General features: G+C 47.3%; 1 protein-coding gene across 1 annotated transcript in view; it reads right to left on the minus strand.

Moving 5' to 3' along the window:
- Positions 1-16,396, minus strand: part of PNPLA7 (patatin like phospholipase domain containing 7) — a 132,630-nt gene that overhangs the window by 66,825 nt on the left and 49,409 nt on the right. The window contains exons 20-21 of the mRNA XM_017835270.1: positions 13,153-13,266; positions 288-374 (exon numbers count right to left, since the gene is read on the minus strand). Of these exons, the coding sequence (XP_017690759.1) occupies positions 288-374; positions 13,153-13,266 (201 nt within the window). The remainder of the gene's footprint in view (positions 1-287; positions 375-13,152; positions 13,267-16,396) is intronic.

Below are 16,396 nucleotides of genomic sequence, written 5' to 3' on the forward strand. Positions count from 1 at the left end.
TGGGCAACCTGTGCCAGGGCCTCCCCACCCTCACAGGGAGGAATTCCTTCCCAATATCCCATCTATCCCTGCCCTCTGGCAGTGGGAAGCCACTGTCCCTTGTCCTGTCCCTCCACCCCTTGTCCCAAGTCCCTCTCCAGCTCTCCTGGAGCCCCTTTAGGCACTGGAAGGGGCTCTAAGTTCTCCCTGGAGCCTTCTCTTCTCCAAGCCAAAATTTAATGACAAATTATCTTTCCAAGTATGTGCTGTTTCCAGATTTAGGAATGTAAGTCTGGTTCCAAGGAAGCCCAAGTAGTCCAGGAATGAGTCTTACCTCCCTGCTGCAAACTGCCAAGGATCTTCTCTCCCAGCAAGTGAATAAGTCGAGTCACAACCTGGCGATGGGAGAGAGAGAGAAAATAAAAATAAACAAACATTCAGGCAGAATGTACTGAAATAGAGCATCCACACACCCAGACTTCCAAACTTTAAGATGCTCTCTCAAGTTGAACCTCACAGAGACAAGGGTTTAGAGCCATAACTTCTTTCCTGGCTGTAACAGCCAGTGACTGATCATTTGTCTTGATTTCTTTTACCCTATTTTACTTTAATTTGGAAAAACAAGAAAACAAAACAACCCCACAAAAGGCAATGTTTAACTTGCTTTAGAAACAAAAGAGGAAAATCTGATTATTTGGGGAAACATGTCCAATTGCATCTCAGGTTCTCCTCATTTCTCTCTGCAGGGCACCTGCACCTCTCAGTCACTCTCACCCCTCAGAGGCTGTTGTGCCCCTACACCTTTTGTAGGTGCTAAAGGCTCCAAAAGGTTCAAACCTGTGCTCCAACAGATCCCCCCAGGTTCCATCTGACCTCCAGTGAATGGTTTACAGTAACCAATTTAAAACATATGGGAAAAAAAGCGATAAATGCACTCCCTAAACATCTGCAGAATCGGAACAAGCTGCCTAAGAAATTGTTTTCCTCCTCGAATTATGTTTGCCTTGTACCTTTGAAGGGACAGATGTTTTCCCAGCTGTTTTGCCAAAGGACTTACATCAATATAAACCAATATTCCAATAGCCAAGTGTATCTCCAAACTGTCAAGCCTCTCTCCAGCATGAACAATCAATAATTCCTGACAAGTGGGGTAGCAGAAGACTAATCATTGCAATAGCAAGAACTGACAGACCTGGAAATGCAGCATTTATTCTGAAAGCTCTACACAGATGTTCTACCAAATAATAAAGAGAGTTATTTAAATATATTAAGAATAGGGCAATCATTAGATACTCTCCCCCAGACAAATAATTCAAGGTTAAAATAACTCAGGAGGACATAAAAAAACCCCCCCAAAACTATCAGAACAAAATTTCCCCAAATTCTTAACAAGAGAAACAAGCAGCAGCACATGGAACCTGGGATCCTGGCACTGACAGACACACTGTTCCCACAGGAACAGGCACTTCAGGAGGCATCTTTCACAGAGAGGGCCATGTAGGCATCAAGACAGGTCAGCCTGTCCATCAGAACCATTTATATGACCTGCTTTAAGAAACAAAATCTACAGCAATAAACTGCCCTGACCTATGAAACTCTGGACACGAAGCACCAATATATTTTAAGTGCCAGTTCACTAAGGAAAAAGAACAAACAGGAGCCTTCCAACACAGGGTGAGCACAGAGTAAGAGCTAAACAAGGTTATTTCAGGGATTTCATAGAATGGCTGGGGCTGAGGGGACCTTTAAAGCCCATCTAGTCCAACCCCTGTGCAGTGAGCAGAGACATCTTCACCTGGATCAGGTTGCTCAGAGCCCCGTCCAACCTGGCCTTGAACGTTTTCAAGGATGGGGCATCCACAACTTCTCTGGGCGACGTGTGCCCGTTCTGTCCCATAACTGCAAGCTCCTGGAGATGCCACGTGAACAATCTCTTCAGTGACCCAATTTAAACTTCTTTAGAGCCCCTCTTACTTGCCCCAAGAGCAGACACACAGTGTCCACAGCAGCTGCACCAAGAGCGCCGATGCAGCTCAAGCCGCTGCCACCGCCGAGGGATGTTGGAATGACGGTGGCTCCTGATGGCAGACAAGCTCTCAGCCTCCTCCTTCCTCATCCTGGGATCTCAGACAGGATATAAAACACTTTCATTTGTCCAGAATATAACAGAAGCTGACAATCACCCAACCACACGACTCGTTACCACTCCAACACCTCCAAGATCTGTGGTTCTGGGATTCACTGAACGGCGCTGGTGGAGCTACAGAAAACTGCCCCAGTTGTGGGGAGTGGGGAGGAAATGAGGGAATCCCTAATAGAAATGAGACTGACTGTCCTTCCTAAGGGACATGACCTGCCTCAAACACCTTCACTACACCCAGCTCACATGCATTCACCCAAACCTGCCCCAGCCCAGCAGGACCTTCCCTCAGCAGTTTTGGGAGGTGCTATGAACATTTTACACTTCTGAAGCACTTCAGTGTCAGAATTTTAATTGCTTACTAAAACCATCTCCTGTATTTATAACTTTTTCTGCTTTACAGGCAGCTAAGGAGAGCTCCAGCTAAGTTACAAAATATGTCCAAGGTTAATGATGGAACTAAGAATAGAACCTATTGGTCTCATTTTCCAGTTGGCTGCTCCTATTACCAGGAAATATTATTTGTCTTGTTTGCTGGAGCAAACCTTACAGCCTTGGGATGTATAGATAGGGAAAATTATTTCCCTGGTGACTTTGTACAACAAGAAAGCTGCAAACCATAATGGGATGAGTCACTGTCGCAGTCATGGCAACGTCGCAGGAACATCAGTTTGGGATCGGAGCTAAGAACTGGCCTGAAATTTCCACGGGGTTTTATATCACAGACACCAGACATCCTGCCACAAAAAGGCAGTGTTTTCTTTTAAAAGAGACTTGTCCATCCATCTGAAGGAGAAGTCAGTGTAAATCACATCCCTCCATCGACAGGAGACCCAACCTTCCAGGACTGACCCACAGCCCTCTCTGTGCAGGGCTGCCAAATTCAGGGCAGCCGGGGAGAGCTGCAAACCAACGGGGGGAAAAAATCATCCTTCAGGCTTCCAAGCACCTTTATTCTCCTCCCTCCACCCAGCAGAAGGGCATGAGAAGGAGCAGGACAGCTGGATGATGATGACAAGGAAAGCAAGGGACCTGGGAGAGGAGTGGGATTGTGTGGAGGGGGCTGGGATAGCTTAGGCAGGGAGGAGGAGGAAGCAGGCAGGAATCAGCCCTTGGGTTAGGAGCTCTCTGACAGGGATTGAAGGGAAAGAGTTATTCCAAGTGTGCCTGGAGGAGATGAAGGCAGGAGAATGGCAGGTAACAGGGTGCAGACAGTGCAGACATCTGGGCTGTGATTCAGCCCAGTCCCTCATCCCCACCCTGCCTGTTCAGCTGTATTTCACAGGAAAACTGAGGTGGGGGTCATTCTCTTCTCCCAGGTACGAAGAGGCAGGACAAGAGCAAACAGCCTCAAGTTGCACCAAGGGAGGTTTAGGTTGGATATTAGGAAACATTTCTTCACTGAAAGAGTGGTCAGGCTGCCCAGGGCAGTGGTGGAGCCACCACCCCTGGAAGTGTTCAGAAATCATGTGGATGTGGCCCTTGGGGACATGGGTTAGTGGTGAACATGGTGGTGCTGGGTTGGTGGTTGGACTCGATCTTGGAGGGCTTTTCCAACCTTGACAATGCAATGATTCTGTGGAAGCTCTAGGAATTGGCAGTGAGAGTTTGGGCAGAGGGGGAAGGCAGGAATTCTGGTGGCACAATTATCCCATTCCCACGGCGTCACTGTCACCCGGGGCTGCACAGCCTTCCCAGTCGGAAGCGTCTGCCGTGCTCATCCCTGCGGCACATCCTGGATTTTACAGTCTCTTCTAACATCAACCACCCAGCCCTGCAAACACACCTCCTGCTGGCACAGCACCAGGTGGTTTAAATGTAAGGTTTGAAGAGAAATCTGCACTGCAAGAAGGCAGCGAGTTGGAGCCCAGACTTATGGAAGAACACCAGGAGGTTTCTAAATTAGGAAAGGATCATTAATTGCCTGCAAAGTGAATGCAAGTTTTGGACTCCTCGTGCTATGGATAGAGCTGAGCTTGGTTTAGTTTGGGAGAAAGTTGAATTAATCCTTCCTCATGACTAGGAGGTGCACTAGCATCAGTTAATCAGAGTTAATCACTGCAACCGATAACGAGCAGTGGAGCCACTGATCAGACACTTCTGCTGTCAGGCCAGGTGTGCACAGAGCCCTAAAACTGAGGTTCCCACCCAGTGCTCCAGGCTCAAGCTGGGAAAAGACTCAAGGAAGGTCACAGGGGCTTTGCCAGCACCTAAATATTCACTACAGGGGCTCACGGTGCAAGTCAGGACTCTGGAGCCTGGGCTGGGAAGATGCCTGAGTGAACTATCAAAAATACCCCCAAAGCAGACAAAATCCCACTCTCCTGAGCTTATGCAAGAGAGTTTTCAGGCCAGAAGGAAAAAATCTGACCTTACAAGTCTAAAACATTGAGTAAATCTCCATCTCAAGAGCTACTTGGGGCTCCAGTGCATCAGTTCTGTTCCACAAAAGCCCCCAAACCCCTCCTGCTCTCCTGGACACCACTGCAACTGCGAATCCATCCCCCTGGCCCAGAGCAGGATGTTGAGATACACATTTTGCAAGGGAAATAAACCATTCCTCCTCCTCCTGCCACCCACTCCCCTTTTCAGATTAACTCCCAGAACACTTTTGTGCAGGGCACAACAGGATAAAGCATTTTCCTGTTTCTCAGATGGTGTTGGAGAGCACTTTCCTCAGCACAATTCCACCTTTCTGACCCGGCTTACCACTCTCCACTTCATCTACCTTAGAAACACATTGTTTTCCTGGCTGCTTCTCAATCAACTCCATCCCAGTAAGACCCACTCAGGCTCTCTCACCATCCCAACGCTCCCTCCTATTGACCATGACAGTCTGTTCCTGCAGCTGCTACAGAGCAGGCTCCGGGAAACCATTAATTTCCCCTCTGCTTAACTAATGTCCATGGAATCATAGAATTATAGAATCAGCCAGGTTGGAAAGGACCTCTGAGATCATCAAGTGATGATCCAACCCCGCCGTGGTTCCCAGCCCATGGCACTGATGCCACATCCAGTCTCACCTTAAACACCTCCAGGGATGGAGAATCCACCCCCTCCCTGGGCAGCCCATTCCAATGGTTGATCACTTTCTGTAAAAAATTTCTTCCCAATATCCAACCTAAACCTCCCCTGGCACAGCTGAAGACCCAGCCCTCTTGTCCTACTGATAGTTGCCTGGGAGAAGAGATCAAACCCCACCTGGCTCCCCCCTCCTGTCAGGGGGTTGCAGAGAGTGAGGAGGTCTCCCCTGAGCCTCCTCCTCTCCAGGCTCAACAGCCCCAGCTCCCTCAGCCTCTCCTCACAGCACTTGTGCTCCAGACCCTTCCCCAGCCTCGTTGCTCTCCTCTGGACCTGCTCCAGCCCCTCCATGTCCTTCCTGAGCTGAGGGGCCAGAGCTGGACACAGCACTCCAGGGGTGGCCTCACCAGTGCTGAGTCCAGGGCAAGAATCCCCTCCCTGCTCCTGCTGCCACACTGTTCCTGAGCCAGGCCAGGATCCATTGGCCCTCTTGTCCCCCTGGGCACACTCTGGCTCCTGTTCAGCTCCCTGTCCATCCCCACTCCCAGCTCCCTTCCTGCCTGGCTGCTCTCCAGCCACTCTGGCCCAGCCTGAAGCTGCAGGGGGGTTGTTGTGGCCAAAGGGCAGGACCCGGCCCTTGGCCTGCTTGAACCTCATCCCCTTGGAATCAGCCCATGGATCCAGCCTGGCCAGGCCCCTCTGCAGAGCCCTCCTGCCTTCCAGCAGGTCAACACTCCCCCCCCCCAGCTTGGTGTCAGCTGCAAATTACTCAACAGACCTGCAGCCTCTGCACTCATGGCAGGGAAGGACTAAACACCACATCCCAAGGGACTGTATTTCCTTACTTTAGGGAGGATTAATTCCAGTTTCAAAACAAACTCACTCAACTAGAAGGCCAGGCAGGATTTCAGCTCCTCATCACCTGCTGATGGTGGCAGCACAGAGCTGATTGCTCCATCCCCCTTGGGTCTGAGGGCTTCCACAGCCACTGGAATTCCCACACCAAGAGGTTACAGTCACTCTGCAGTGCTGTATTTCCCATAATCCACTTTAATACTTCAAATTATTACCCAGCTCTGCTAATCTTCCAAGGCTGGGTTCTGGTTAAAGCTTTTGTTCCTATTCAACTGTGAAACTCAAGAGTTGTTTTATAATGAGCCCTTTTGCAAAGTGATTTTCATGAGAATTCAGTTGTAAATACTTTCCTATGGATATTTATTTTATTCTGTGAATAGTAAGGACTGCCTGGCAAATTGACCATCTGTTGATGGATAACAACTGTTCCAAACAATGCTTGTTCCCGTCTTAGATAACTTTGGATTTAGAGAAATTTAGTACCTGAAGGGAGCCTATAAGAAAGATGGAGAAAGACTATTTACAAGGGCCTGGAGGGAGGGGACAAGGGGGAATGGCTTCAAACTGCCAGAGGGCAGGGTTAGATGGGATATTGGGAAGGAATTCCTCCCTGTGAGGGTGGGGAGGCCCTGGCACAGGTTGCCCAGAGAAGCTGTGGCTGCTCCAGCCCTGGAAGTGTCCAAGGCCAGGTTGAGCAACCTGGGCTAGTGGGAGGTGTCCCTGCCCATGGCAGGGGGTGGAAGGAGATGAGCTTTAAGGTCCCTTCCAGCTCAACACATTCTGGGATTCCATGATTCTAAATCACAGAAAAACTTCACAAAATCAACACCAATATCCCAAACTCACAGCAACATCTAACTTCTTCTGCAGTATAATTACAACAGAAGAAATATATATAACAACAAAACACACAACAAAATCAAAAACTAAAAGATACATTCATCACCTTATCACCCTGCACCAGAGCTCAGCTTTCACTGTATGGGATTTTAAATCAAAGCTGCTGTGCAAGGCAGCAAAGGGGCAGTCCCCAGGAAGGACAGTCCCATCCCTGTCAGCCTTGTCTTCCTGCAGGTTCCTGGGCCAGGAAAGCAGCCTTGGCTGAAGGAAGCAAGGACAAACCTGACATGGCAGTGTCAGTCCTGTACAACCAACAGATATATGCAGCCCTACAAACCTGAATGTGGTTTTGCTCTCTAGACCCCCCACCATCACTCAGACCCAACACACCCAGGCTCTCCCAGCAAACAAGGTGCCCTGCAGGTGAGCTGTGGACTCTTTCCAGTGACACTGAAGTCTAAAAATAAGATATTCTAGTTAAGCTTCTAAAACTTCAGTCACCCAGTAGGGCTCTCTTAGATTAGAATCACAGAATTCTGTATCATAGAACCTCCTAAACTGGAGGGATCCACAGTCATCCAGTCTGGCTCCTGGCCCTGCCCAGGACACCCCAACAATCCCACCCTGTCCCTCAGAGCCTTGTCCAAACTCTCCTGGAGCTCTGGCAGCCTTGGGGCTGTGCCCACTGCCCTGGGGAGCCTGGTCAGTGCCAACCACCCTCTGGGGGAAGAACCTTTCCCTGAGATCCAACCTGACCCTGCCCTGACACAGCTCCAGCTGTTCCCTGGGTCCTGTCACTCGTCTCCAGAGAGAAGAAATTAAATGTTTAGTAACAGTTTACTGGTGCCTTCACAGCAGGGTGTTACAGACCTTCACACCCAGATGTGATTAAGTTAAAGGACACATAAAAGGTCTTTGTGCCACACAGAGACCCACTGTGAATGAGCTGGCATGGAAAACAGGGCTGCCAAGGGTTTGCTGTTCTCCAAAGGAAAAGCAGTTGGGGTAAAATAGTGCCATCAGCCATTTTACCCACACAGATCCACAGAGCAGCAGGTTCATTTCTTGGGAAGTGCTTTCCAGGAGCAGAGATTATTCTCTATCAGCTTTCTTAAGGGCTTTTATTAAGGGACAAGGGAGGAGGAGAAGTGAATTAGATCCTCAGCTTGAATAAAACCAGGTTGTTACTGAAGCTTTCCATGGCCCCAGATCAGATAAACACTGGCTTGTCCTGGAATCAGGAGCTCAGCAAAGCGTCTCCAACGGAAGCTTTTGGGGGTTTGATCGGCGTTGCTGTGACAAAGCAAATCCTAAATGCTCCCTCACAACAATGCCTGGCACCTTTACAAATGCTGCTAAAGCACACAGGGGAACTGAAGCTTTATCCTGAGGCTGTTTGAGCTGCCAAGGCTTGGGATCAATCAGAGTCTTGAGGAAAAACGTCATTCAGGCATCGCTGCTCCGATCAAGGGCTCCCTCCTGCCTGCCTGCCCTGGGTGCCCACGGTGCTTCCACTGAACACCTTCCTTCTCTCCTTTTCACCTCCACTTCTCCTGCAGTCAAGGAACACTTATTTTAATGGCCCATGAGAACAAATACAGAAAAATCCAGAAGCACAGCCCCTCCTGACCTATTCCACAGGGCCACATCAAGCTCAAGTAATGACGCACAATATTCCCGCTGCCCGAGGGGAGCATTTTGAAAAGAGGGCACATTGCTGAGCTCACTTTGTAAGGCAGATAACCCTGGGGAAGGCTCCAGCCACTTCAGAAGGGCTCTGGTTAAAATACACATATAAAGATAGCAGAACTCCAGCTGGAGATGGATGATGGGTTCTGAATATATTTAAACCCCAGGGGCCAACTTAGAGAATTAAAAGAAAGATGCAGAAAAAAAACTCTTTCTATTTTTCAGCATGCCAAAGGTTGTCTCACAGTTCAGCCCCCACAGCTCCCAAGCAATTTCTCAGCACAATTTCCATCAGCTCCAGCAGGTCTAAATTTCAAGTTAGAATTCTAAAAACTCTCTCAGCTCGGGAGAGGCAAAGCTAATCTAGGAAATGTGATCCCAGCTCTGCAGCGACGTTGGAACATCTCTGTGATCTGTTCACAGGCTCGGAGCTCTCGCTGCTGCCTCGATGCTGCTTTGCAGTGCCAGGAATCGTGAGCTGGTTCCCTTTCCCTGTCCTACTTTCCAGAACTGAAGGCAGGGATGAAAATAGAAAGAATCGATTTCCTGCAAGGCTGGAAAGCTTCGAGCGGCACCAGGAGCGACACGGGGGCTGTCGGAGAGCAAATGCTGGGGCTGGCAGAGTGCCCTGATGGCTGTGCTGGAGAGCTCTGGGCACCAGGGCTGACAAAACAAAGGAGAAGTTTGGCACCATGCACCACTTCCATTGGGAACGTCCAGGATGCCACGGCCAGAGCGAATCAAGGCTGAGAAGCCAGACAATGTAAATTTGACTTGTGCAGACTGAGCAGGATCTAGAAGTCAACATCTGGCATTTCTGGGCACATACTCTGGAATTTTGGCTGTTATTTATAACTGAGATCAGACTCCCCATCCTCACCCATCTGTTTCAGCCCTCAGAATAAGCTGAGCTCCAGTGGGTCACATGGAAGATCCCAGCAGAGCAGCATTCTGTCTCTCCCAGGACCAAAGCAGCTGGTCAGGAGAGAAGACAAAACAGAGGACAAGCATATGGAGCTTCCCCAAGGATCAGCCCTGCCATTTTTCCAGATTGTCCATCACAGCTCAAGGAACTGGAATCACTGCCTGGACTAACAGAGAAGGATTTCCCTCATTTCACACTGTTGTTATTGGCAAGCACCACCCACGTCCTACAGTTTTCTTACCCATCAGGTAATATTTTCTTACAATGCATTTCCAGGGTTGGAAACCTTTCTGGATCCCCTACAAACACAGCATGGCTGGGGAAAAGGCTGCAGGATGAAGTCCATCCACTAATTCCTAGAATTAAAAAGGTTCTTCGCCCTTGACAAGAAACAGTAAAGCTCAAGGATAACTGAAAAGGGAACTCATGCTCAGGAACTGCCCAGTTCTTGGCTGTTAACTCACACACTATTCAGGCTCTATGGGATCTGCCAAGAGGATCACAAAAAACCCCAGTTATCCCTGGTGTGGCATTCCTCTAGGAGGGACTCAGGGGACAAGCACCAGTGTTTGACCATTATCCACCAAGTGAGACTCATAACTCACCCTCCCCGGGCAGTGGAGGAGCAGGGGTTTGATAGAGGCAGAGAGTTGCTTTTCTTCTCCCTAAAAGGTGGTTTTCTGCTTTGCAGAGGACCAGGAGGGAAATCCTCCACCACAGTACTGAATCACCAGCCAGCTCCTGCTACCTAGTTGATTATTTCAGAACTATTGCACCTGCTATCCCTTCATTACTTTATTACTTCTGGTTGAGTGGGGAAAACAACATCATAAACCTGGGTATAAATCACTCCATCAGAATAACAGCTGTGAAAATAGGACAGAGAGAATTCATTTGGCCCATCCCTCTGCTCTGCAGTAAGGATCACTTCAAGGATCATTTTAAAGGAGGTTATAAAAACAAGCAACAATCTTTCAGTCTTTCTAGGGAGCAGAATCAGCTTTTTCTCACCACCCAACTGCTGCCCTTTCAGCTCAGTCCCACCTGCTCCGTTCCAGTACCATGAGCAGCTTCTGCCCTTTCTAGCAGAAGACAACTTTACACGTCTGAAAATAGCTACCACATCTTCCCCTAACCTTTCACAGGCTTTTTGTCTTTATAGGGCAGTATTTCTACCCAGCACTCAGCTGCCTTTTTGTCCTCCAGACTCCTCCTTTGCTCTGCCTCTGCCTTCAAAAGGTGCTGCCACAGGCTGGTGCTGAAGCTTTTCCAGTATCAGGGAGAATGTCAGGATTTCTTCACTCTAAAAAGCCTTTTGTTAAAATAGTTCATTTTTTTTTCAACTGCCTGGCACTGTCCTGGCACGGGCAGCTTTTGATTCTCCAATGCCTGGATCCTTTTTCTAAGGAACAGCTACCCAGCCCCTGTCCTCTGGATGCAGTTCATGAGTTTTCAGCTCAAACACTTCTCTCCAGTAAAATCCTTTAAAGTTGACTTTGTACGTTCGACTTATCTCCAAACTTTCTAACCTACTGTGGAATGAGATGAGCTTTAAGGTCCCTTCCACCCCAAACCAAGGCACAAGGACTCTGAAATCTTATAAAAACATTTTATCTCAAGTTCTTAAGAGAGTCTGAAGGCATTAACTGCACAAATCACCTACATAAAGTCTATCTTATGCTCCTCTTTCTATTTCTAGTGCTGGTTCTAAAATAATCCCATAGAAAAAGAAAAAAAATCTAAGTTCTCACATTTTTTATACCAGTTTAACATCCATTTAGAAGTTGAAGACCTCAAACAGCAGCACAAATGTGTTTTTCTAACAACCTCTTTTGCAACACATTTCCTTAAAATATCTATTTTAGCATTTCTGTTTCATTGCAACTAATTAGCCACACTATATGCAAGTCTGGAGAAAACCAATTCCATACTGAAAAAGGTCAGGAATTTGAGGCTGTATTCTTCAGACATGGGAAGACATTTGAATTCTCTTACAAATAAATGTTTTGATTTGTACTATAAATGTAACACTCGAGCTCAACTTGAACTGCAGAGCAAAGAGATTCACAGCTCCACAGAGATCACTCTTCAGGGGAAAACAACTCTGCCAGCTGGCAGAATGGGAAGGGGGAAGAGAGAGAAAAGAGACACTGAAATAAATTCCTGCCCCAGATAAAAAGGCAGAATTAGAACCCAGCCTTTGTGCAGAGCAGCCTTCAAGGCATTGCTCAATGTTTGGGCCAGGCTGGACTGGGCTCTGAGCAACCTGGGCTGCTGGAAGGTGTCCCTGCCCAGGGCAGGGGGTGGAATAAGATGAGCTTTAAGGTCCCTTCCAACCCAAACCATGGTCCTGGTAATTTACAGCCTCCGTGTTTATCAGGAACACTGAAATCACCTGCTGTGCAAGCAGGAAGGAGGTTTTAAATCCTCCCTGGCTCGTTTCTTCCCTTCTTGATCAGTCACAAGGAGAGTGAGAGTTGAAAGGGCCATCCCAGAGAGGAGGTCACACTGTCCTACCCAGTCTGGGGGTAGTTCTGTGCAGAGGTTACACCCTGCTCCCAGTTCATCCACTGGGCAGGAAATCTCTTACACTAAATAGAGAGGAATGGACTCAGAGGACTATTCAAGTGAACTCCAGGGACAGGAATTGCCTTAACAATCTCCAAGAGAAGTTCAGAAACGCTGAAGCAAAAATAATGCTTACAGGGAAACCAGAAAGAAGATTATTTTTCATTGACGTAACTCCTGAACACTCAATGAAACTCAAAATGATGAAATTATCCTGGCAATAATACAGACAAAACCCCACACTTTGGTAACCTGAAAATGCATGAAACACAGGCTTTACATTATACAGTTAAAAAATAATTTTAAAAGTTATTACAGGTCCTAGGAAGGCAAAAGAATGCAAGTATTTTAATTAGGTTTGTTATTTTTGTAGGGTGGTGGGGTTTTTTTATGCAATCTAGTAAAAAAGTCTACGTCTGAAAGACAGCAAAGAGAAAAATCAGAAATAACTTGAAGTAACAGCATTAAAGAATTGCCTCTAAGGCCAGTGCAATGATTTAGTGCTTAGTTTAATGTCCCTGATGCACTTAGGGACCAAAGAATTAAATTTCAAGTCCGTCAGTCTCCAGATTTGCAGGGGAGAGGTATAATGTCAAATGAATTAAAGAAGATGGATGAGTTGATGGATTCAAAGGGAGCAATCACAGTCTTTAGGACACAGACAGCTCTGGCAGTTGCAGAATGAGGATTGACAGCCTAAAATGGCAGGAAGAGGAAAACCAACCCCCAAATATCAAAGCTCTGGAAATAAAGGTACACAGAAACAAGTGCTGACTCGGAGCCCCAGCGGGGAGGATGAATGAGCAACAACAACTTAAAGTGATTTTAGAAGTCAAACTTCCATTTCCTATCAGCAGCACTAAGTGATTTCCACTTTGCTAAATATGCACATCCTGCATTTAAGCAGAATTTCTTCCAGATACCCAAGCCAGCCCTGCAATAAAACTCCAGCTGATCAGGAGACAGAGGAGGAAAGGCTGGTGGGAGTCTGGGCTGGATCCGCTCCGGCAGCCGAGGAGAACACAGTGTTTTCTCAGCATGCATCAGTCAACCAGCAAACCCAGAGGACTCAGGGGGAGTTTGAGCCTCTCAGACATCTTTGAGACAGACAGAGCAACACTTTTAATCCTCTTACCTGCGGGAACTTGCGTTTGATGGATATCAGGGCTCCCTCGGGCAGCTTGGCCAGCTCGGAGTCCCTGACCGCGTGCACCGTGGTGGCTCTGGGCTGGTGGGTCAGTGCCTCCACCTGCAGGGGCACAGCCAAAGCATTAACAACCACATGAACAACTCACAGCAGGCTGCAGAAACCAAATGTCAGCGTGAAGAGACTGAACCATCCCCAGGAACTGTTGGCTCTGCTCGCACACGGCCGGAGCAGAGCCCTGTTTGCCCCACGGGGGTCTCAGGGAGGCACCACGACCTGCCACGGGCAAACTCACCCCAAATCTCTCAGGGCAAACTCCTCTGCCATGGGACAGGTGCAGCCCTTCACAGAAGCAGAACCCCCAGCCCCAGAGAGACTTTATCACAAGGGGAAGTTTGGTTTGAGCTCTGGCAGCTCTCACACAGAGGAACGAAGGAGCTGCTTTAACCCGAGCCAGAGGAGCCCCCGGAGGCACAGAGTGACCTCAGCACCACAGCAACACCGAGAGCTCCTCAGCCCTCAGCGTGGATGTGACAAAGCCATCCAGAGCCAGGAACACCCCACTTCTCTACTGCTCAGTCTTGTCTCAGCACCACCCTGAAACACTTCCATTTTCCCCCTGGAAGCTGAATTCCAACTACCTTGAAATAATCAGGACTTCCTAAAAATTAAAGAAAGGGATGAGACCAGACTGGACAGGGCTTGGAGCAACCTGGGCCAGTGGAAGGTGTCCTTGCCACGGGTTGGAATGAGATGAGCTTTAAGGTCCCTTCCAACCCAAACCAGCCTGGGATTCTAGGGGCAAACCAGCACATTTTTCCCAGAAGTGAGCATTTCTTTTCCATTAGCTTTTATTTTTTTACACATACATGTGCACCTGTGATGTGTAAACAGGGATCCCAGAATGGTTCAGGCTGGAAAGAACCATTGGAGACCATCAAGTCCCACCTCTGCTCAAACAGGGTCTCCTGGAACAGTCACAGACTGTGTCCAGAAAGGTTTTGTGTATCTCCAGGGAAGGAAAACCTGTGCCAGAGTGCCAGTGCTACCTGCCCAGTGCCCAATTATTTCACTTAGAAACATTTATTTTGTAGAGAGCAGAAGTTTGACTAAGATGGTGACACAATGAGAATGAATAACGAGATATTCTCCTTTATGGGGAGAACTTGGGTTCAAAAAGCAAAATGCAGCTGCTTCCCAAATCCCCACCTGCCCCATCCCAGAGCCCCAGACCTGCCAGTGCCTCTTGTGTTGGTTGGAAATGCAGAAATCCAATTCCCTGGGGAAATATCTTCCCATGGCTAATGAGTTTTCCTGCCAGGAGGGATGGAGTCACTGGGAGCTCAGGCCTGAGCCACAACATTTAATTGCTTAGGAACAGCCTGGTGCTCAGTTTTGGGAGTTCTGGCAGCAGGCAATGTTTATTGGGCTTAAAATCCATAGATCAGCCATTTCAAAAAATAAATGGTTGTCACTGTAGTAGCTGTAATTACTAAGGTTAAAACACAAACAGAAAAATCCCTCCCTAACTACAATTCACAGGCACTTCGAATCCAAGTCAACATGACTTTGCATTTTTAATTTTCCAGTAGAAAAAGAAACAATTTATCAGCTTAAAGCTGTTTGGGTTCTTTAGAGGTTGGGGGGTTGGTGGTTTTATTTCTTTGATTGATTTTGGGGGCTTTTTCTTTTTTTTTTCAGAATTTCTTCCAAAGCTTATGTTGGCAACAAATTCCAACACAAGCAATTAATTCCTTACAGAATTAAAGGCTCAGACACACAAAATGAACACTGTGTGTAATAATATAACAATAAAATAATATAATAATGTAATAGTAATATAATAATATAAGAACCTGTGCAAGGGCTGAGCTGGGCAGGTGCCCAGGTTCTCACTGCTGTTCCCAGTACAAAACCAATTTCAAACACACAACTCTGTGACCCCACTTCCACCCCAAGTGCCTTTTTGGAAGGCTCCATGTGCTCAAAATGGACAATCCAGCCAACCAGAACATCTAGAGCTCAAAAACTTGCCATTAGTCCAGAAGGCTGAGATGAACCTGCCAATATTAACTTGAATTTCACCAGCACCAACTGCTCTGCACGGAAAACTGCACATTTAAAGCAACTCCTTCTTGCAAGCCCCAGCCTTTGTTTTTTGCTCAGGTGCCAGGGATGTTTTGTTATGTCATCACATTTTAAACTAATTATATAGAAGAGGAAAAAAAAAATATCATCTTTGTACAGACATTTATGGAGAAACAAACCCCCTTCAGGTTCCCCAAAGGGTTGTATAAGATCTTCTGCTTCATCTCTCTCCCCTAGTACCAGCTTTTTATCACAGGTTTTTGGCTCTGTAATTTACCTTCCTGCTCCTGAAAGCAGGTTAAGAGTTTCAGCTGTTAAAATAAAACCTTTCCTCCCAGCCAGGCACCACCTGACTGAGTTTAATTTGCACTGAGAGGAAAAACACTCAAAGTGTCCGACATCCTTTGCCACAATTTCTGTGATATATGAGTGCATAAAATTAACTGTGCTCCAAGGGGCTCCCAGGCCTTTCAGAAAAGATGAAATTTGTAAATTTGGAGAAGAGGGAATTAAAGTTTAACTTTAAACACAGCCTCAGGGAAAGGTTTTTTATCCTCCAAACCGTAACTTTGTCTTTTCGACAGAGCAGGGGCCACACAAAGACCTTTTCCAAAACTCCTTCCCATGGAGTCACTCAGATCTCCAGAGCAAGTGGCATTTGCAGCAGCACCAGTGCTCTGGACCCCTGCAATTCCTGGGAATTCGCTGAATGCAATTCCCAAGTAATTACAGAGAGTGGATCTTGTGCTATTCTTATATAGAGGTACTATGTATGTCTTTGATATTTTTATTTAAATACACCCCAATATTCCAGTATGAAAACTACCTGGGTCCCAGGCACTGTACACTAAGAAATTCAAACTGTGCTTTCCTCTTTATTGTTATCACCTCAGTTCCCAATCTCTGGATTTATTAATTATCCCAATTATCTATTTAATAATTATCCCAGAGAGGTTGTGGCTCCCTGGAAGTGTCCAAGACCAGGTTGGACAGGGCTTGGAGCAACCTGGGCTAGTGGAAGGTGTCTCTGCCCATGGCAGGGGGTGGAATGAGATGAGCTTCAAAGGTCCCTTCCAACCCAAACCATTCCAGGATTCCATGATTAATAAAATACTTCCTCTTCACTGGAAATCCAAGGGCTCTC

The sequence above is a fragment of the Lepidothrix coronata genome, unplaced genomic scaffold (genome assembly GCF_001604755.1).
Source record: "Lepidothrix coronata isolate B3197 unplaced genomic scaffold, Lepidothrix_coronata-1.0 Scaffold254, whole genome shotgun sequence".
NCBI classification, from domain to species: Eukaryota; Metazoa; Chordata; class Aves; order Passeriformes; family Pipridae; genus Lepidothrix; species Lepidothrix coronata.